The sequence below is a fragment of the Rhincodon typus genome, chromosome 20 (assembly GCF_021869965.1).
Source record: "Rhincodon typus isolate 14 chromosome 20, sRhiTyp1.1, whole genome shotgun sequence".
In the NCBI taxonomy this organism is placed as follows: domain Eukaryota; kingdom Metazoa; phylum Chordata; class Chondrichthyes; order Orectolobiformes; family Rhincodontidae; genus Rhincodon; species Rhincodon typus.
This window is the reverse complement of record NC_063351.1, coordinates 42,041,861-42,064,707: the sequence shown is the minus strand read 5'-3', so window position 1 is coordinate 42,064,707 and position 22,847 is coordinate 42,041,861. Positions and strand designations below refer to the sequence as shown.

Below are 22,847 nucleotides of genomic sequence, written 5' to 3'. Positions count from 1 at the left end.
AAAAAAAAATTTTAATAGGGGAAGACTATATGCAGGTAAAGGATGGTTGGGAAGTGAGAGGCCTCTAAAAAATTTGAAAGTTCCTGTCTGATACTGTCAAAATTGACCTTACTCCAATTCAGAACTTGAACTTGATCAGTGCTATCCTTTTCCATAACTATTTTAAAACTAATAGAATTATGATCACTTGTCCCAAAGTGCTCTCCACTTGCCCTGTCTTATTTCCCAACAGAAGGTCAAGTATTGCTCCTTCTCCAGGAGGTACATCCACATCTTAATTGAGAAAGTTTTCTTATACACATTTAACAAATTCCTCACCATCCAAGCCCTTAACACTATGACAATCCCAGTCTATGTTTGGAAAGTTAAAATCCCCTACCATTACAACCCTATTATTGTTACAGATATCTGAGATCTCCTTATATATTTCCATCTCAAATTCCCTCTGACTACTGGGGGCACCTGTTTACAATCCCAACAAGGTGTGGTCATCCTTTTCTTATTTCTCAGTTCCATCCATATAACTTCACTGAACAATCTCCCAGGAATATCCTCTCTAAGTACAGCCATAATGTTATCCCTAACCAAAACTGCCATTCCCCCTCCTATCTTGCCACCCTTTCTAACCATCCTATAGCATCTATAGCCCAGAATATTAAGCTGCCAGCCCTATCCGTCCCTGAGCCACGTTTCAGTCATACTATGATATCCCAGTCCCATGTTCTCAACTATGCCCTAAGTTCATCTGCCTTACCTGTTAGATCTCTTGCATTGACATAAATGTAGTTTAATTTATCAATTTTACCTCGTTCTCTGCCAAGCTGTTGTTTGTCTTGATTATTTGCCCTGCTCCTCTTATCTACTGTACCTGCCTCAGCCTTTTCTTTTTTCTCACTACCACTTTGGTTCCCCACCCCTCCCTGTCACTAGTTTAAAGCCTCCCGAGTAGTACTGACAAATCTCCCCGCAAGGATATTGGTCCTTTTCAATTCAGGTGGAACCTGTCTCTCTTATAGATCTCAAAGGTCTGATCATGTGAATCCTTGTATATTGCACCAGCTCCTCAGCCACGCATTCATCTGCTCTATCCTCCTATTCCTACTGTCACCAGCACGTGGCACTGGTAGTAGTCCAGATATTACTACCCTAAAGGACCTACTTTTCAACTTTTCAACCTCCCCCCTAGTTTCCAATATTCCTTCTGTAGAACCTCATCCCTTTCCTTACCTATGTCGTTGGTACCAATGTGCACAATGATCTCCTTCTGGTCACTCTCCCCTTTCAGTATATTCTACACCCACTCTGAAACATCCTTGATGCTGGCACCAGAGCAGCAACACACATCCTGATATCTCACTGATGGTCGCAGAAATATCTGTCCCAGGCTAGACAGCCCCCTATTGCAGTCGATCACTAGGAACCTGCCATACTGCTCATTACAATAGAGCCAGTCACGGTACCAGAAACCTGATGTCAGTGTTATACTCCCCTGAGAGTCCATCCCACCCACAGTATCCAAAATGGCATGCCTGTTTGAGATGGGGATAACCACAGGAGATTCCTGCCCTACCTCTGCTACCATTCCTAGTGGTCAACCATCTACCTGACTATATCTGAGGTGTCTCCACCTTCCTGAAACTGCCATCCATCATACCCCTTTGCTCTTGTATACATTTTTCAAATTCGTTTATGGAATGAGAGAGTTGTTGGCTAGACTGGCATTTGTGTCCATCCCTAAGTGCCCCTTGAAAATGCGATCTGCCTTCTTGAGTCACTGCAGTTCTTGGGGTGTAAGGACACCCACAATGCTGTTATGGAGGGAGTCCCAAGATTTCTGAAGGAACAGTGATATATTTCCAAGTCAGGTGGTGAATGGCTTTGAGGGGAACTTGTGGGTAGAGGTGTTCCCATGTATTTGCCACCCTTGTCCTTCCAGATGGTTAGGGTTATGAGTTTGAATGGTGCTGTTGTAAGGAGTCTTCACTGAGTTACCACAGTCATCATGTAGATGGTACATACTGCTGCTGAGTGTTGACAGTGAAGAGAGTGGATGTTTTTGCTTGTGGTGCCAATCAGGAGGGCAGCTTTGTTGTGGATGGTGTTAAGCATCTCCACAGGTCCAGAAGAAATGACAACAACACAAACTGAGAATCACGTTGCCCAAATTGCATGAGGAAGGTGAAACGAAGATAAAGTTGACGAGGTGTGCAATTCCACAGAAGACGAAAAATGAAGTACTGAACAAATTGCAGGAATCTGTTGTCATAGCACTCACCTGAAGTAATATCATGGTTGATACCAGAAACTGAAATGACAGCCTTGGAAATTCCATTATTATTTTCATCCAAGACCATCCCTTTAATCCCTTTGTGAACCTGAAACCAATGAAAAAGGAGCAAGTCAAAATCTCATAATTCACCATTTACGTTCTTCCCCTACCTTTTTAAACTAACGTAAACAGAACGTAAAGTTCCCTAAATACTGTCTCTATCAAACATTCCCAGGACAGGGACAGCACCAGGTTAGATATGGAGTGAAGTTTCCTCCACTCTTAAAATTGAAAATAAACTATAAGTAAAGCTACATCTGCACTGTCCTCTTCAAACAGTCTCAGGACAGGTGTACTATGGGGTTAGATACAGAGTAAAGCCTCCTCCACACTGTCCCCATCAAACATCCCAGGACAGGTACAGCACAGAGTTAGATACAGGGTAAAGCTCTCTCTACGCTGCCCCATCACAATCCATGAGGGCAGGAACAGCACGGGGTTAGATGCAGAGTAAACTCTCCCTACACTGTCCTCACCTAAACAATCACAGGACAGGTACAACACAAGGTTAGATATGGTGTAAAGGTCCTTCTACTCTTTAAAACTGAAAGTAAAATTTCCTCTCTCCAACAAACACTCTCAGGACAGGTAAGCACGAGGTTAGATACAGAATATAACTCGCTCTACACGGTTACACCAGGTACTTTTGAGTAACTACACTTGGGCAATTTGACAAGATATGTTTTTGTTTTTTTTTTAAAAGTAATCACTAAATCAGATTAGATTCTTGAGGCCTCTCCACCTATCCTCTCCTCTATCCATCTTCTATCCGCCTCCCACTCTCTCCCTATTTATTTCGGAACCCCCTTCCCCTCCCCCTTTTCTGATGGAGGGTCTAGGCCCGAGGCGTCCTTTTCTGATGAAGGGTCTAGGCCCGAAACGTCAGCCTTTCTGCTCCTATGATGCTGCTTGGCCTGCTGTGTTCATCCAGCCCTGCACCTTGTTGTCTTAGATTCTTGAGGCTGTTGTATTGGAATTTGTACCTTTTTACTTAGAGCAGGAGCCTAGGTCTCTAGTTCAGTAACATGACCACAACACCACTGCCTCTTCGCAAGCTGTGTTTTTAATATTTTCTAATCAATGGGAGACCTCTGGAGTAGAAGGGACTTGAGCCCAGGTCTCCTGGCTCAGAGGTAGGGACACGACCACTTCAACACAGGAAGCCCAAATTGTGTTTTTGGATATTTTCTGATCAGCCTGTTTAGAGATGTTATTATACACCTCTGGACCAGGTAGAACTTTAAGCATGGGTCTCCTGGCTCAGAGGTATGTATACTACACCACACCACAAGAGCTGAAGCTGTGTTTTGGGGTTTTATGACAAACAGTGGTTATAAGGTCATCATTGGACCAGCTTTCTCTCCCCCCTCTAAATGCCAGATTTGTATTGAATTAAAAATTCTACAATGGTGGGTTTTGTACCCATGTCCTCAGAGCATTAGCTTGGGGTTCATGTGTTACTAAGCCAATGGCATACCAGTATGCCAGCGCCTCCCCTCAACCTGTGTTTTTGTTTATGTTTTTCGAGGAGTGCTATCACAGACAACTGAGTGACTTTTCCACCACCAAAATCACCCTAAATTTTTTTTGCATTTTTGTCTTCCTTTTTTAACTACTAACCATTGCCAGTATCAGCCATGCAGCCAGTTAAATATTTACAAGCAAAGCCCATTTTGTGCAATGCAAACTTGTGCTTTTTTTTGTTTTCTTTTCAACCTGTGTTTTTGACATTTTGGAGTCAATATGAAGTTTATTATCATGAAGGAAAGTTGCACAGCCTGACGTTGCTCCCTACTGCAGCAGGAAAAGACTGTGTTGCTGCATTAATATCCACCAATGAGATAGCCTGTAACGCACAGAATAGGCAGCAACTATCTCAGTTGATAGGGTTAGAAAAGAAATATACACTATGTGCCCTCTTAAGTGTTTAAATCAGATCACTGTTAGTTGGTCTTTGGCATCTTGGCTGAGATTTTGCCTGCATTGGTTATTAGTCATACAGCCTGATAGTTACCATACATAGATGAGTCCAGACAATGCAACTCAGCCTTCAGCTGGCTAACAAGAAGAACATTTGAGAAATATGATCTAAAACAGAAGACTATTGTTGTGGTTTTTCCAGAAAGCAGTGATCCTTGTGCTTGTATAGGCTTTGGAGACTCAGACAACCCACAGCAAGTGTCTGAAAATACTGGAGAAGTACCATCATCAAGTACCTTGACAAGGAGCTCCAAATCCAGTGGTGAGAAAGGCCATCGAACAGCAGCATTGTCTCCCAAGCCAACTTGCTCAGCATCGAGGCGCTAATCATTCAAAACCAGCTCTATTGAGTGGGTTACATAATTCATGTGCCTAACACCAGACTCCTGAAGTAACTGCTCTACCCTGAACTCGGTTGTGTCAGGACACTCCCAGGAGGACAGTGGAAACACCTTAAGGGTTTCCTCAAAATGTCCTAGATGTCCTGCTGATTCGTGGGAGACCCTGGCTTTTGTGACTGACGAAATGGAGAACATTTATTGAGGGAGACACCAAACTCATTGAGAGAGTTTATCAGGAATGCAGACAGATGAAGGCAGGGTGTCGGAGGGAACCACAAATGTGTGTTCGGGTTCCAATAACCCATCCACCCAACCTGCCAAAAGCCAGCCTCCCCGTTACAAGGCAGTGTATGCAGACCACCCATTGTCCTTTTTGGCCATATTCCAAACCAGCGAAGAGTGGAAGCAAGTCACCCTTGATCCTCAGGGACTGCCTGAGAATATGAGGGAAGTATATCACTGTAAGCAAATCTCTGTGTCCATAACAAAACCATTGTGTTGGATTATCTTCAGTGATCAACCCAGTGGAATTCATCCCCATCAGACTGATGGTATCTAACAAGCCAGAGCTGCAGGGGAGACTCACCTCCTCAATGAATGCCAGCAATGCCTCACGATTCCCATACCATTCTCTCTGCAGCTCGTGCTGTGGCGGGAATTTCTTGCAGCTCAGTTCCAGCGTGATTTCGAAACAGTTGGTGTGGAGATAGTTGAAGTCCTGCATCCCTGTGTGAACAAAGTCCGAGGGAAAGAAGGGGTCAATGATCGAAGCCCAGTCACACACCTCCACAATGACAGTCCCCTCACTTCCCACGCACGGTATGGTGTCAGACACGGCCAAGGTCCAGGCCAATGAGCAGATGGTGTTGAATTGGATCAGAAGGGTCAGGGTCAACAGGTTTGCTCTAAGTTGATGTTTGCTGGATCTCAACTAGCATAAGGCTGTAACTCTGGTCAGAGGAACTAGAACTGGGGGCACAATCTCAGAGTAAGGGGTCAGCTACTTAGGACTGAGATGTGAAGGAATTTCTTCCTCCAGAAGATGGTGAATCTATGGAATTTTCTACCCTAGAGAGTTGTGGACACTCCATCTTTGAATACACTGAAGGCCGAAACAGACAGATGTTTGATCTCTCAGGGAATTGAGGGAAACGGGAATGAGTGGGAAAGTGAAGGGGAAACCTGAGATCGGGCCTGATCTACTGAATGGCAGAACAGGCTCGACAGGCCGAATGGTCCACTCCTGGTGCTGAGGTTCCTGAACTCAGAAGGAAAACAGGATTGCTCGACGGACTGTGGGAAGATCTAGGACAGGAATAACAGCTGTTGAGAGTGGAGGTTGCAGATAATTCCAACAGGATCACATGCGGGAGAGCACATCAGCTCATTCGATTGGATGGCCTCTCGATTTCAGAGTGGGTGGTGGTTGGGATTCTGCTGCCCATCTCCCTACAATCCCTTACATTCCTGGAACAGTTCAAGGATGAGGTGGTGGGTCCATGTCCTTGGCTTCCCAAGGCCAGTCTACCAAACACACCCAGGACTGGCCCAATTGAGATGGGGTGGAGGGAGAAGAGAAAGAGGGGGAGAGAGACAGAGACAGAGGGAGGGAGAGACAGAGGGAGGGAGAGACAGAGACAGAGAGACAGAGACAGAGAGAGAGAGAGAAAGGGAAGGAGGGAGAGAAAGGGACACAGAGAGAGGGAGAGAGACAGAGGAGGAGAGAGATAGAGAGAGATAGAGGGAGCAAGAGATAGAGACAGACAGACAGAGGAAGGGAGAAAGGGAGAGACAGTCAGAGACACAGAGGGAGGGGGACGGGAAAGATAGAAACAGCGAGACAGAGAGAGAGAGACAGAGGGAGGAAGAGATAGACACAGAGAGGGAAGGGAGAAAGAAGGAGAGACAAAGAGAGGGAGGGAGGGTGTAAAGGCACAGTCAGACAGAGGAAGAGCAGGGACAGACACAAGGACACGTACAGACAGTCTCACCTCTGGAAAGTGAGTACCAACTGGCTCCATTTGTGATGCCCTCAGGAAAATAGTCTCCGCAGTTGGATCCATTGTGCATCCAACCATGAGAGTACGAGTAAACCTTAGCGAGCTAGAATGGAGCATGAAGACAGGAAACTGAATCCAGCACTATTTCTAGATTTCCACAAGAACATTCTCAGTTATTTAAAGTTGAAAATAGTTGCTTCCCATGTTTCCCTTCACTGTTACCCTGCAATACATCTCAAACTGCCCCACTTGCAGTTCCAGTAATGAAAGGGACAGCTCACAATCTGCATTACACCTTCTCCCTCTGCTGGACATTACAAATATAACAGGGAGAGAAAAGCAATCTCAGGAGATGTTTGACGAAAATTCTCCCAACAAAACACATGAGAAACCCACTCCACACTGTGCAGAAAAAGATCTAATTTCTGGATGACTACTACACTACAAACTCCCTGAACCCTTGATTAAATTCCACTCTGTAACTCACTACCAGGTATCTGATATTCTGTATATAAACCACTCTGAACCCCTCAATTAGATTCCAGTCTGTAACTCACGCCAGGTATCTGTTATGCTATGTATAAACCAACTAAACTCCTCAATTAGATTCCAGTCTATAACTATTCCCAGGTCTGTTATTCTATATATAAACCACACTGAGCCCCTCAATTAGATTCCAGTCTGTGACTCACTCTGAGTATCTGTTATTCTATATATAAACCATCTGAACCTCTTGATTAGATTTCAGTCTGTAACTCACTCCCAGGTATCTGTTATTCTATATATAATTTCCCCAGACTCCTCAAATAGATTCCAGTCTGTAACTCACTTCCAATATCTATTATTTTATGTATAAACCCCTGAACCTCTCAATTAACTTGCAGTCTGCTGCACAGGATTGAAATGATGCATTCAGCTGCTCCAGTGTGAGATTTTGCATGTTATCCAGGCTGAATCTTCCAATACAGCACTGAGGTAGTGCTGCACTGTCAGAGATGGCTTTTTTTTAAGATGACCTATTGAATTGAGGTCACATTTGTGCTTTTCAGCCAGATCGCATGCCACTAATTCGATGAACAGCAGGGGAGTTCTCCCTGGTGTCCTGGGACATCCCTCAATCAACATCATCAAAACAGAGTAATTGGTCATGATCACAGTGCAGGTTGAGGGATCTTGCTGTGTCTAAACCGGCTGCCACTTTTCCTGCACTAAAACAATAACTGTACTTGGAAAAGTACTCCACTGTGTGCAGATCCATCTGGGAATTCCTAAGGATGTGACAGGCAGTAGAGAAATGTAAGTTCTGTTCTTTACCTTCTGGAAGAGCTTATGGTCGGGTGTGGTGGAGATGATTCTTCTGTATGGGCTGCGACCAATGGGTTCCTTAGCCTTGTCAAACGGGTAATTTGCCACCACAGCCCCTCCGTGCATGTTGGCTGACAAGACAAAGTTATAGCTCTGCATCCACCGGATAACCGCAGAGGTCTCCTGCTCAGTCTGGGTGAGAGGGGAAAGAATCAACTTGAAACTGGGGTCACGCTAACCCTCACTGTCTACTCTTATCCCCATCCTCACCCTCACTCCTCAACCCACACCCTCATTCCTCAACCCTTATCCTTACCCTCACTCCCCACCCCCCTCCTCACCCTCACTCCCCACCCCTATCCTCACCCTCACTCCTCACCCTCACCCTAACTCCCCACCCCCATCCTCACCCTCACTCCCCACCCTTATCCTTACCCTCACTCCTCAACCCTCACTCCCCACCCCTATCCTCACCCTCACTCCCCACCCTTATCCTCACCCTCACTCCCCACACTTACCCTCACTCCCCTCCCCTATCCTCACCCTCACTCCCCAGCCCTATCCTCACACCCCTCCTCACCCTCATTCCTCAACCCTTACCCTCACTCCCCACCCCTATCATCACTCCCACTCCTCACCCTCACTCCCCAGCCCTATCCTCACTCCCACTTCTCACCCTCACTCCTCAACCCTCACTCCCCACCCTTATCATCACTCCCACTCCTCACCCTCACTCCCCAGCCCTATCCTCACCCCCACACCTCACCCTCACTCCCCAAATCTCACCCTCACTCCCCAGCCCTATCCTCACTCCCACTCCTCACCCTCACTCCTCAACCCTCACTCCCCACCCTTATCATCACTCCCACTCCTCACCCTCACTCCTCAACCCTCACCCTCACTCCCCACCCTTATCCTCACCCTCACTCCCCACCCTTACCCTCACTCCCCTCCCCTATCCTCACCCTCACTCCCCAGCCCTATCCTCACACCCCTCCTCACCCTCATTCCTCAACCCTTACCCTCACTCCCCACCCCTATCATCACTCCCACTCCTCACCCTCACTCCCCAGCCCTATCCTCACCCCCACACCTCACCCTCACTCCCCAAATCTCACCCTCACTCCCCAGCCCTATCCTCACTCCCACTCCTCGCCCTCACTCCTCAACCCTCACCCTCACTCCCCACCCTTATCCTCACCCTCACTCCTCAACTCTTATCCTCACCCTCACTCCCCACCCTTATCATCACTCCCACTGCTTACCCCCACACCTCACCTTCACCCTCACTCCCCACCCCTATCCTCACCCCCACACCTCACCCTCACTCCCCAAATCTCACCCTCACTCCCCACCTCTATCCTCACCCTCATTCCCCACCCTTATCCTCAACCCCCCTCACCCTCATTCCTCAACCCTTACCCTCATTCTCCACCCCATCCTCACTCCCACTCCTCACCCTCACTCCCCGGCCCTATCCTCACTCCCACTCCTCACCCTCACTCCTCAACCCTTACCCTCACTCCCCACCCCTATCCAATCTCCCACTCCTCGCCCTCACTCCTCAACCCTCACCCTCACTCCCCACTCATATCCTCACCCTCACTCCTCAACTCTTACTCTCACCCTCACTCCCCACCCTTATCATCACTCCCACTCCTCACCCTCACCCTCACTCCCCACCCCATCCTCACTCCCACTCCTCACCCTCATTCTTCAATCCTCACCCTCACTCCCCACCCTTATCATCACTCCCACTCCTCACCCTCACTCCTCAACCCTCACCCTCACTCCCCACCCTTATCCTCACCCTCACTCCCCACCCTTATCTCCACCCTCACTTCCACCATTATCACCACCCCTACTCTCCACTGTTACCTCTACGCTGAACCTCACTCCCACCTTCACTCCCCACAGTTACTCCTGCTCTCACCCTCACTCCCTCAGTCTTCCTATCCCACTTGCTCATACCCATCATCTGTGCTAAGCATTCAATAAAATTTCTCTCGTCCCAGAGGCCTGACCTCTCCCAGAGCCAATATTTAAATCACTCGACCACTGGCCCATGTCTGAAAATCTGGAACTGCTACCCTGAAACCTCCCTGCCCCCTTCCTCTCTCTTTCCGCCTCTCACCTGCTCCTTCAATACTACCTCTCTGCCCAGGCCTTTGATCACCTATTTAAATATCTCCATTTTGCATGATATTTCTATTTGGAAGCACCGAGGATGTTTTGGAATGTGAAACGCACTATGTAAATTATTGTTGACTTTGACCCTATGTTATAAGAAATAGGAGTAGACCATTCAATGGCACTGGCTATTCATTAGAAATATGGCTGATCTTGGCATTTAACAGCACCTTCCTATCGACTCCCAAACTCCTACAATAGAGACCAAAAATCTGTCAATCACAGTCTTAACTATATTCAATGGAGACTCCACAAACGTCTGGGGCTGAGATTTCCAGAGGTACAGCATGGGTTAGATACAGAGTAAAGTTTACTTTTAAATCAAAAGTAAAGCATCCTCAACTCTTTTAAACTGAAGGTAAGACTCCCTCTTCACTGTCCTCATCAAACACTCCCAAGGACAGGCACACCATAGGATTAGACACAGAATTAAGCTGCCTCTATACTTTCCCCATCAACCACTCCCAGGACAGGGACAGCGCAGGGTTAAAATTTAAGGTCTGTTCCCAGTTCACATTTCTGTTGGTTAAATGGGAACAGCAGCTGTAGAATTTGTTGGACTGACCTGTTCCTGCCAGTTATCGTCAAGCGAGACATGATGGTTCCGGCCTTTCAGCTTGTGAAGGGCCAGGTGGAGGTCGGGAAAGTTGCGGTTCAGGTCTACTCCTCGGGCATTGGCCCGGCCAGTCAGGTAAGTGTTTGCCTCTGAGCCCTGGGGTGCACAAAACAGAGAGATCGGCTAGAAACAGACAGATATGATGAACAGAAGGCAGTTGAGTTTTGAGGAAATACACGATGTGGTTTACTTATAGTTCCCCTCACTGCCTGCCAGTCTGAACCTCATGTACGATGCCTCTCCTACATCTGCATTCTTTGTTCCATTCTTGTTCATTATTCAAAACTCCCATACAGACTGTCTATCCTTACCCTCATTCTTTCCCCTTACCCCTCCTTCTTAAGTCCATCTCCTTTCCCCCGCATCCCATGCCTCTGCTTCTTCTCTGCTTTGTTCACCCAGCCCACCATTTTCCAAGCCCAATCCCAACACAGCCCCCATGTCATTCCACCCTGCCTCTCTCCATTACTGCTCTTCAGCCTTGGCCATGGGAATACTCTCTCACACACGGTTATTCTGCAGATCGCTGTCAGACACAGCAATCACTCAAATGACACACCAAATCTAGAGAGTCAGCTGTCCAGCTCTTCGAATTAAAAAAGCATCTATCTTCTCCTTTTCAAAAGATACCCTTTAACAACTGAACCGAATAATTACTTTGTGTCAGTCTTCACAGTGGAAGACATGAGTAATATCCCAAAAATTCGAGCGAGTCAGGGGGCAGAGCTGAGTATGGTGGCCATCACTAAGGAAAAGGTGCTGGTAAAACTGATTGGCCTGAAGGTGGATAAATCACCTGGACTAGATGGACTACACCCCCAGAGTTCTAAAGGAGACAGCTGAAGAGATCGTGGAAGCATTAGTGGTGATCGTTCAGGAATCTCTAGAGTCAGGGAGGGTCACAGAGAACTGGAAAATCGCTAACGTGACACCCCTGTTTAAAAAGGGAGTAAGGCAAAAGATGGAAAATTACAGGCTGATTACCCTAACCTCGGTTGTGGGTAAGATTTTGGAGTCCATTGTGAAGGATGAGATTTCTGAATATTTGGAAGTATATGGTAAAATAGGACAAAGTCAGCATGGTTTCAGCAAGGGGAGGTCATGCCTGACAAATCTGTTAGAATTCTTTGAGGAAGTAACAAGCAGGGTAGACCAAGGAGAGCCAATGGATGTTATCTACCTGGATTTCAAGAAGGCCTTTGACAAGGTGCCACACAGGAGGCTGCTGAGTAAGATAAGGGCTCATGGTGTTAGAGGCAAGGTGCTAGCATGGATAGAAGATTGACTGTCTCCAGAAAGCAGAGAGTAGGAATAAAAGGGTCTTTCTCAGGATGGTAGCTGGTGCCAAGTGGTGTTCCCCAAGGGTCAGTGTTGGGACCACAACTTTTCACTTTATACATTAATGATCTAGATGAAGGAACTGAGGGAATTCTGGCTAAGTTTGCAGACAATACAAAGATAGGTGGAGGGACAGGTAGTATTGAGGAGGTGGGGAGGCTGCAGAAGGATTTGGACAGGTTAGGAGAGTAGGTAAAGAAGTGGCAGATGGAGTACAACGTGGGAAAGTGTGAGGTCATGCACTTTGGTAAGAAGAATAAAAGCATGGACTATTTTCTAAATGGGGAGAAAATTCAGAAGTCTGAAGTGCAAAGAGACTTGGGAGTTCTAGTCCAGGATTCTCTCAAGATAAACCTGCAGGTTGAGTCAGTAGTCAGGAAAGCAAATGCAATGTTGGCATTTATTTTGAGAGGATTTGAATATAAAAGCAGGGATGTACTAATGAGGCTTTATAAGGCTCTGGTCAGGCCACATTTGGAGTATTGTGTGCAGTTTTGGGCCCCATATCTCACGAAGGACGTACTGGCTCTGGAGCAGGTTCAGAGGAGGTTCACAAGAATGGTCCCAGGAATGAAAAGCTTAACATATGAGGAACATTTGAGGACTCTGGGACTATACTCATTGGAGTTTAGAAGGATGAGGGGGGATCTAATTGAAACGTACAGAATACTGAATGGCCTGGACAGAGTGGATGTTGGGAAGATGCTTCCATTGGTAGGAGAGACTAGGACCCGAGGGCACAGCCTTAGAGTAAAAGGAAGACCTTTTAGAATGGAAATAAGGCGAAACTTCTTCAGCCAGAGAGTGGTGAATCTATGGAATTCACTGCCACAGAAGGCTGTGGAGGCCAGGTCATTGAGTACATTTAAGACTGAGATAGATTGGTTCTTGATTATCAAGGGGGTCAAGGGTTATGGGGAGAAAGCGGGAGAATGGGGTTGAGGAACTTATCAGCCATGACTGAATGGCGGAACATACTCGAAGGGCTGAATGGCCTAATTTCTGCTCCAGAGTCTTATGGTCTAAAGGTCTTATAACAAAAACATTCATGCTGCTATTTAATTCTAACCACACAGTGGAGAGGGACCTTGGAGGTATTTGTCTGCAAGTTAAACCTGTCATTTCGCATACTGCTTTTCGTGAAGGAGATCAACCCTGGCATGTCTGTTAAAAGCTACCCAGACACAGGATGAGGTCAATGCTTGTGTGAGCAGAATAAACAGTAAAGGAAAGATTGTCAACCATGGCAGAAGGGGAGGCACCAAACTAAAACCAGAAACAAAATATACATTCAGGACAACGTAGAGGAAGCTTTACTCTGTATCTAACCCTGTGCTGTACCTGTCCTCTGAGTCTTTGTTGGGTAGAGTATAGAGAGAGCTTTACTTTCAGTTTAAAATAGTAGAGCAAGCTTTACTTTCAATTTAAGAGTACAGGGAGCTTTACTCTGTATCTAACCCCATGCTTTTCCTGTCCTGGAAGTGTTTGATGAGGACAGTGTATGGGGCATTTTTAGTATTTGGCACAAAGCCAGATTGATTACATTTTAAATGTGATTCATTGATTGTCCCAAGGTCAGAGAAGGCTACCCTTTGAAGTTCTTAATATCTTCTGAAGGTTAGAACCTGTGTCGATTTGATCAGAGACTGGGATTAATAATTAACTGAGAGAGTTTAAAGTTGTCGGGTGGTCCCATTGAGGGAGTGGGGTGGGGTGGAATATTCCGATGGACTTGGATGTAGTGTGGGTAGGTGACCTAGTAGGTTGTGGAGTTGGTAGCCCCAGTAAAGGAGGAGTTTGCAGAGTGATATGGGAGCTGAGTTCAGTTTACGTTTTGTGTAGGGGGTGTCATTGAAATTCAGGGAGAGCTGGAAAATGTTTAGTGAGGGTAGTGTTTGCAATAAGCAAGTGACAGGATGGAGCCAGAACAAGGGAATAAGCTTTGCTCTTGATAACCTCACTTCCCTAATCCCAGGGAGATTATGTTCATGGCCGGGTGTTGTTGGGAGTATGCAGTGCCCAACAATGCTCCTGAAGCTTTTAGACTTTGATTAAATATGTGTTTCCACCTCCAGGAAAACACCTGGCCAATTGTGTATTAACAAGGAAAGCCTGCCAAAGGCTATCCTGAAATCAAAAATAAAGTGGGGTTGGGGGAGATAAGGGTGGGGGTGATACTAAATCAAAATGGAGTTGGAGGGGGAAATGAAGCACTGCACCCCCAGCATGCCCACCTCTCTCTAAAGGCATCGAGAGCATTGATGGGCACTGCGTGTTCCCTCTCCAATGACACCCGGGTTCAAATGTAACTGTGGAGCCATTGCATTTGGAGAAAGGTGATCACAACAGGGGATTGAGTGCTTTATCTCTCCCTTCAGCTCCATTTTTAATTTAATCCACTCCATCTTTCCCTACCTCTCCCTCAGCTTTGGTGTTATTACATTGTCCTTGACAGGCTTTGCTGGGGCGCGAGAGCAGTTAATAGATGCAAAAATATCATGGGTGGCAGAAGAAAGCCGTTCAGTTTTATATGATCACCCTTTTGGATATAAATAACAAAACAAAAACAAAATCTAGGGAAATGGTTTTGTGGTACAGAGGGCAGCATACCTACTTCTGCAGCTCCAGGTTCAAGTCTCACTCTGGGATTTGTTGCTCTCTAAAGCTGCATTGAAAGCACAATCAAACAGTTTGGTTATAAACCTGTCAATACACCTATGGCAGGCAGTGAGAGTGGGTCGGTCTCCCAGTCTTGGTATGCTTACCTTCATTGCTCAGAGCATTGCGAATAGGAGGTGGAACATCATTTTGTGGCTGTACAAGACATTGGTGAGGCTACTTTTAGAATATTGCATACAGTTCTGACGCCCTGCTAAAGGAAGGATGTTGTTCAACAAGAAGGGGTGCAGAAAAGATTTTACAAGGATGTTGCTAGGACTGAGGGATTAAGTCATAATGAGAGGCTGAATGGGCTGGGACTTTTTTCCCTGGAATGTCAGAGGCTGTGGGATGATCTTATAGAGGTTTATAAAATCATGAGGGGTGTGGATATGGTGAATAGCCAAGGTCTTTTCCCTAGGGTAGGGATGTCCGTAACTAGAGGGCATAGGTTTATGGTGAGAGGCGAAAGATTTGAAAGGGACTTGACAGGCAACTTTTTCACATAGAGGGTGGTATATATATGAAATGAGCTGCCAGAGGAAGTGGTAGAAAAGGGTACAATTACAACATTTAAAAGACATTTGGGAAAGTACATGGATAGGAAAAATTTAGAGGGATATGGGCCAAACCCAGGCAAATGGGCCTAGTGAGATAACAAGGTGTAAAGCTGGATGAACACAGCAGGCCAAGCAGCATCAGAGGAGCAGGAAGCTGACGTTTTGGCCCTAGACCCTTCTTCAGAAAAAAATGGGACTAGTTCAATTTGGGATGGCTGGCATGGACGAATTGGACCGAAGGGTCTATTTCCATGGTGTGTGACTCTGTTACTCTAGCTACAACCTCTGGTTTCAGGTTGTGGCCTGTTCCAGCTACAAAAACAGATGTTAAGTGTCTGCCTCTTGTGTCTCTAGATAGCAGTCGATAGATGGGTAGCACTTCTCAGTCTTGAAGTCTAACTGCAGGAATCCCTCAGCCACATTGGTTGAAACATTTACCTGATCAGCTGCCACCTCGTACCCATCGGGGTTCATGGAGGGCAGGATGTGTATCCGGGTTTCGTGGATGAGATGGGTAATGCGTGGGTTCCTACGGTTGTACTCCTCACACAGGTACTGTGCCAACTGGATCAGCAGCTCACGGCCCAGCACCTCGTTTCCATGCATGTTGCCAACATACTTGAACTCTGGTTCCACTGCAAACACAGGAGGTGACACCATCATCAGCAGCAACCCCTCTCACATTATTTGTTGCTGGCCACCTCCCTCCCTCTGAAGGATGGTACAGCTCAGAAGGAAAACCTTCAGCCCAGCATACCTGTACTGGCTCTTTGTAAGAGCTATCCAGTTAGTCCCACTCCCCCTGCTCTTTAATGCTTGGAATGCATTCATTTTTACATTCAGTACATAATCTTTGAGAATTCACTGTTGAATCTTCCACTGCTTGTTCTGGTCGAACATGCACAATCACAACAACACGCTGACAAAAGAATTCTCCTCAACCCAGAATCACAGAAGGAGGCCATTCGGCCTATTATACCTGCACTACCTCTGAGGAAGGGTCACCGGGCCCGAAATGTTAACTCTGTTTTCTCCTTCACAGATGCTGCCAGACCTGCTGAGCTTTTCCAGCAACTTTGTTTTTGGTCTCTATTATTTAGTGCTTTTTTTCCCATAGCCCTACAGACCTTTACTATCCATCCAGTGCCCTCTTGGAATGCCTCAGTTAGAGATGCCTCCACCACATTTCCATATCCACATCTCTACCTTTAGTACTTCTGTCAATAACCCTCCATTCGTGGTCCCTCTGATTACTGATCCATTTTCCACCGGAAATATTTGCTCTTTACTGACTCTCAGAACTTTTGCTGATTTTGAGCATTTTTGTCAAGTCAGCCTTTAGCCTTCTCTGCTCCAAGGAGAACAACCCCAGCTACCCCAGTCTCTACATTACCCAACTCCCTCATCCCTGGGAGCATCCCAGGCAATCCCCACCATCCACCCTCCAACACCACCAGGGCCTTTGCATCCTCCTGAAACAACAGTGCCCAGGATCAAACACAATTTACCATCCCACACCTACCCACTATCTCCACCCTGGAGTGAAGTTCAGGGTATGGTGCTTTCTACTGAGGTGGGTGTGGTGGGCTGGGGAACTTTTCCCCCTTAGTAGCAAAAACTCTAGCCCCAGAACTAGGATCTCAGGATGTGGGAAGCTCTGTTTCTCTCCACAGTTGCTGCCAGACCTGCTGAACACACACCAGAATAAAGGTTCGACTACTTTGGAGGAATTTCTTTGCTCAGAGGATGGGGACCCTGTGGAGTTCTCTCGCCCAAACAATGGTTTTGGGGATCACTCAGGAAGGTGGAGTTAAGGTGGAGAATCAGCTATAATCTTCTGATTTCACCACTCTCTAGGAGGACAAGAGTAGCAGGTACATGGGGACACCCACATATCACTGTTTCTTCAGTGTCATTGGGTTGAAGACCTGGAACTCCGTCTCTAATAGCATTGTGGGGTGACCGACAGCACATGGCATGCAGCATTTAAGAAAGCAGCTCACCATCACTTCTCAGGTCAGCTAGAGGCAAGCAATGAATGGGTAAGCGATGGCCACATCCCACACGTGAATTTAAAAAATATATAGTTGGAGCAGGCTTAAAGGACTGAATGGCCTGCTCCTGATCCTATTTCTGAAGATTCTTTGATAGCATTCCTCGAGTGAGATTGCAGCACAAGTTCGAATGGATACCTTGGACTCCAAGAGAAGAGGCGGGGCTGGGTGGGTGTTGTACAGCAACAAACAGGTAGGGGCTTTGTGCAGCTTTGGGTTCCTGCCAATCTGCACAGACTGCTAGACACCAACAGTCTTTGTGCAGGGTTCATTCGGAGACAGTGAGTCTTTTTCTGTGAGGCACACAAAGACCACACTGCAGACATTTCTGGGCCAGCAAAGCTGAGAGATCGAGTGACACGGTCCCGTAGGCTCACCACAGCTGCAGGGTAGCTTGGGATCAGAGGAAAACTGGGTGGCCAACCACACAGTGAACAAAAGAAGTAGAAATAGCCTGTGTTAACTTTTTAAAAGAAACATGGCACTAAGCCTCAAGCTTTGGAGCAGGTAATGACACTGTAGTGCTAGGGTTTAATCCGTGGCTACTAACACTTGCTGTGTTAGTCAGGGAGTGATAGCTCCATTAGGATACACTATTCCTAGATTAAGCAGTCTTCCTTTCTCTTTATCCGCAGCCAATTTATTGTTTATTATCTATGAAATATATAGGTCAAACTGGCTGTGGCAAAAGAATATCATACTGGACACTCAGAGCTGAACTACAGCCTGGGTTAATGTCCTCACTCTAACACACAGACACGTCAGTGCATATATCAATTCAAGACTTCAAACTCTAGCAGAGCAGGAGAAAAACTGGAGGCTGCATGAGGTGCTATTGCTTGGACGGTTGGTTTGTGAGCAGAGTGATGCTAACAGTGTGAATTCAATTTCCACACCAGCTGAGGTTACCGTGAAAGACTCTCCTCAATGTCGCCTCTCACCTGAGACATGGTGATCCTCTGATTAAACCACCACCAGTTGTCTCTCTCTAATGAGAGAGGACCCTATAGTCTGGTAGGACAATGGCGACTTTACCTTTTGTTCACCTCCACTCTAAAACATCTCTTTGTCCTTTCTCATCTGTCTGTTCTATTAGTGTTGTTGCTGGCTCTCTCCAACAGACAAACAGCGCTAACCATTCACCATCACTTCAGGGACACAATTACAGCAGCACTGTTTAGATGACAGGATGTGACTTGTGAAGTTACACAGGGGATCTGTGCTGAGGCCTTGGCTATTCACTGCGTGTATTAATGAGTTAGATGGTGGGATAGAGTTACATATCAAAAATTGCTGATGACAAAGTGGCATTGCCAACAGTGTAGACCAAAGCCGAACATTTCAAACAGAAGCTGATAGATTAAACAAATGGGTAGAACTGTGGCCAATGGATTTTTACACAGTGAAGGGTGATGATATCTACATTGAATGTAAAAACGGTTCAAAAGAATCCTTTATAAATAATGAAATGCCTTAAACAGTGGAGGTCCAAAGAGACTTGGAGGTTCAGGGACATAGATCATTAAAACATCCTAAACAGATACATATGATTGAAAGGCTAGTAGAATGCTGACCTGTACCTTTCAGGGTCTAGAATACAGGGCATCACACGGGACATCAGCTGTACAAAGAGTTCTGAACAGCCATACCAGACTCAAAATGTTAACTCTGTTTCTCTTTCCACAAATACTGCCAGACCTGCTGAGTTTCTCTTGCATTCTCTGTGTCTGTTTCAGCGGCACACAGCCAATGGTTAGACCGCACCTGGTGTCACGGCGAGCAGTTCTGGGAAAGGACGATTGGGCTTGGAGTGAGTGTTAATCACCAGAATTATACCAGGATACTCAAGTTTAAATTATGAGGAGAGTTTAGACAAACTTGGGTTGTATTCCCTGGAATTTTGAAAGTTAGGGGGTGATTTAATTGAAATATTCAAGACATTAAGGGGAACAGTTGGGTAGACAGAGACAAACTATTTCTGCTGATTTGGGGAGCCTAGGACTCAGGCAATGTCAGAAAATGAGAGCCGGATATTTCAGGAGTGAAACTAGGAAACATTTCTACACACAAAGATCAGTAGAACTCTGAAACTCTCTACCATAAATGAGATTTGATGCTGAATAAGTTGATATTTTTAAATCTGAACTTGATAGTTTTTTTTGCAAGCGAAGATAATAAGGGATATGGATGAAAGTGGAGTTATATCACAGTTCAGCCATGATCTCATGGAATGATTGAATGGGCTACAGGGGCTGAAAGGTCTCATACCGCCCCAGTTCCTAAGTGTATTAATGATTTAAGGCAGCCCAATAAATTGTTTATGCTCCTTATATACTCTTTCAATTTAAATCTCTCAGTGTTTCATCTTTGAGCCTGAGATCTTGTTCATTATTGGTAATCAGCTGCTCTGTACTAGGCTTTTCCCTGTGACCCTGGTAACAGAATTCAGTATCACATTTACCCAGCTCTCAGTTGTTCATTCAGTAATTTTGGAGCAGTGGAAAATGTTTTGGTTTAAAAACAGGTTGAAGCGCTTGTTGGAACTAGAGTAAAGGCTAAAGAATAGGAATTCTCTGAGTTATTGCTGTTCTCTCATCGTGTTCTGTCTTGCTGCTACTCAAAGACATATGCTGTTCAATTGGAGGGGCCAATTCGACACCAGCACCATCCATTACAAGCAGTGGTGCTCCGAATCTCCCTCCTCCCCTTCTTCTTCCTGAACTTCAACCTCTCTGCTCTACACCCATCCCCCCTGCATCCCACCAATCTCCAACTTGTAGAACATAGCTCAGCACACTCCCCTCTGTCACCCTCAGTCTTCTTCAGCATCTCCAATGTAGAGAGTTCCTCTGCACCCAGATCTCTACCTTTAAAACCCAACCATTATGCTTTGTCTTAAACACCTCATCTTTCTAATAACTCTGGACCTCTTTCGCTCCCTCTTCCAGGGAGTTTCTGAAGCTGGTTGGGGAAGGGGACAGAGAAACAAGAAACTGAGAACAACAAGTTTTGGTTAAATGGGAATATTATGGGTTGTAGTTCACATACAGATCAGCGACAGTCTAACTGAATGGTGTGATAGGTTCAACAGGCTAAATGGCTTGCTTGTATTCCCATAGAATCAGCTTGAGAGGCTGAATGGCCTCCTGTGTTTTGCATTTGATTCTTGACCTAAATTTCTCAATGGAAGAACAGTGGTGATTTTGCAATCTGTTGTTTAAAGCATCTACACAGAGACTAAAACTCTTATTTTAGACAAGTTCTGATGGAGCCTATCCCCCACAGTTGGCCTAAAGAATAAGACTTAACGACATCTTCTTGAGAAACAGCTGGAGGTGTCTCAAATATCAATAGGACACCGATTCAGTTCTGATGCTGTACTGGAGGTGGATCTGGTGCTATGACTGAGAGGGATCTCACTTCCAATCTTAGGAGCTTCTCCCTCATGGCTCTTGGTTCCAAATTCATCTGGAGCCTCACAAGGTGCCAACTGACTAGAGGCCGGGGGATGAGAGTGGAAGCTGCACAGCACTTCATTTTAGAGCAGAGGGTGAGGTTGAAATTGGGTTTTGGAGGGTGAGAGTGTGATTTTGTGTGAGTGTGGGCTTTGGGGCAGGGTTGAGTGTAGGTTTGGGGGAGAGGGTGAGTTTTGGAAGAAAAATTGGGGGTGAGGGTGAGTTTTCGGGGAGAAAGTGGGTTTTGGGAGGGTGGTGGTGGGATTTGGTGCGAGCGTGGGCTTTGGGGCAGGGTGGGTTTTGGGAGGATGATGACGGCATTTGGTATGAGTGTGGGCTTTGGGGCAGAGTGGGTTTTGGGACGGTGATGGTGGGATTTGGTATGAGTGTGGGCTTTGGGGCAGAGTGGGTTTTGGGAGGGTGATGGTGGGATTTGTTATGAGTGTGGGCTTCGGGGCAGGGATGAGTGTGTTCTTTAGCCAGAAGGTGGGTTTTGGGGAAGGGGTAAGATTAAGGGGAGAGGATGGGTTTTGGGGTAAAGGATAGGGGTGAGGGTGAGTTTTACTGGAGAGGGTGGGTTTTGCTGTGAGTTTTAGTGGGTTTAGGGTGGGGTGAGAGTTTTTTTTGGGGGGAAGTGGGTGGGTTTTTGGGGAAAGGATGAGATTTCGGGGAGAGGGCGAGTTTTGGGAGGGTGGTGGTGGGATTTGGTGGGTTTAGGATGGGGTGGATGGGATTTTGGGAATGAGGGTGGGTTTTGAGGGAAAAGATACAGAGGAGAGGGTGGGTTTGGGTGGGGGGAGGAAAGGATGGGGTGAGGGTGAGTTTTACTGGAAAGGATGGGTTTTGGGAGGGTGACAGTATATTTTTGGTGGGTTTTGGGTGGGCTGAAGGGGGAGTTTGGAGATGAGGGTCAGCCTAACTCCCTCCTCCTGCCCCTCTGCAGTTGTTGCCCCAAGTACTCACGCAGCTCATGGATGCCGGGGTTGTCACTGAGTTCCAGGACATAGAGGTGCCGGCCCTGGGCGCTACGGCCAATGCTGTAAAGGCGGCCGATGAACGGACACGCGGATTGGACCTGGAACAGTGCACTGGCCAGCTCTGGGTACCGGTGATGCTGGAAGTCGAGCGGCAGCACAAGGTGCAGCAGTGTCATCAGAACCGCCAGCTTGCAGAGCCCGGACTGCATGGTCCAAACTACCAGCTCCAGTCTGTCCCCCCCCCCCCCCCCCCCAACCCAACCAGTGACTGGCACCAAAACCCGCCCCTCTATCTCTCACAGCCAGCTCCTCACTGGACACTGCAGGGCCCTTTATTTAAAGGGACAGCGCCTCCCAAAAAAAAAGCTGTCGGCTCGAAAGTCCTATCCCACCTCCACTGCCTGACTTGGAGAAAGGGGTCCCTCTCTTTCACTCCCACCCTGCAACAACTTGCATTCCGATGGCGCCTTCACCCCAGGACGGTCCCAAATTGCTGCGCGGGAGCGGGAATAAAACCAAAGCTGAGACAACGTCCCAGAACGGATCCCAGAACGGATCTTTGCACAGGAGATCAAAAGTTTTGGTTAAAGAGCTAACTTTTTTTTATTATTTAACAGTCTCGGGGGAGTTACACATGAGTGAGTGACAGACTGGAGTCTAACCGAGGGGTTCAGGATGGTTTCTATCTGTATGGAATAACAAATTCCCGGGAGTGACTGGAATCTAATCGAGGAGCTTGGGTTTTTGAAATAGAATTACAGATAGCCAGGAGTGAGTTACAGACTTGAACCTACTGCGGCGGTTTGGGTGTTTGGTCCATGGTCTAAGTGTAATTATTTGATATGTTGTTTACCCTACTATTTACCTGCTGTGACAAGGCCGCTGGGACTGTTTCATAATCTGTTGGGTCAATGGTCGGCTGATGCCACAAACTCATAACCATAGTAGAGAAAAAAATAACCCTTTGAGGCCCACAGCCAGTCACGCCGATTTCCAAACTTCAGTGCTCAACGTTCAAAGGACTTTGTACCAGGAAAGGGGTCC

General features: G+C 46.6%; 1 protein-coding gene across 1 annotated transcript in view; it reads right to left on the bottom strand.

Moving 5' to 3' along the window:
* The window catches only part of cpn1 (carboxypeptidase N, polypeptide 1), a 28,327-nt gene extending 6,315 nt beyond the window's left edge, over positions 1-22,012 (bottom strand). The window contains exons 1-7 of the mRNA XM_048608775.1: positions 21,790-22,012; positions 15,756-15,952; positions 10,711-10,857; positions 7,965-8,147; positions 6,642-6,753; positions 5,237-5,376; positions 2,276-2,375 (exon numbers count right to left, since the gene is read on the bottom strand). Of these exons, the coding sequence (XP_048464732.1) occupies positions 2,276-2,375; positions 5,237-5,376; positions 6,642-6,753; positions 7,965-8,147; positions 10,711-10,857; positions 15,756-15,952; positions 21,790-22,012 (1,102 nt within the window). The remainder of the gene's footprint in view (positions 1-2,275; positions 2,376-5,236; positions 5,377-6,641; positions 6,754-7,964; positions 8,148-10,710; positions 10,858-15,755; positions 15,953-21,789) is intronic.
* Between the last annotated feature and the right edge of the window lie 835 nt (positions 22,013-22,847).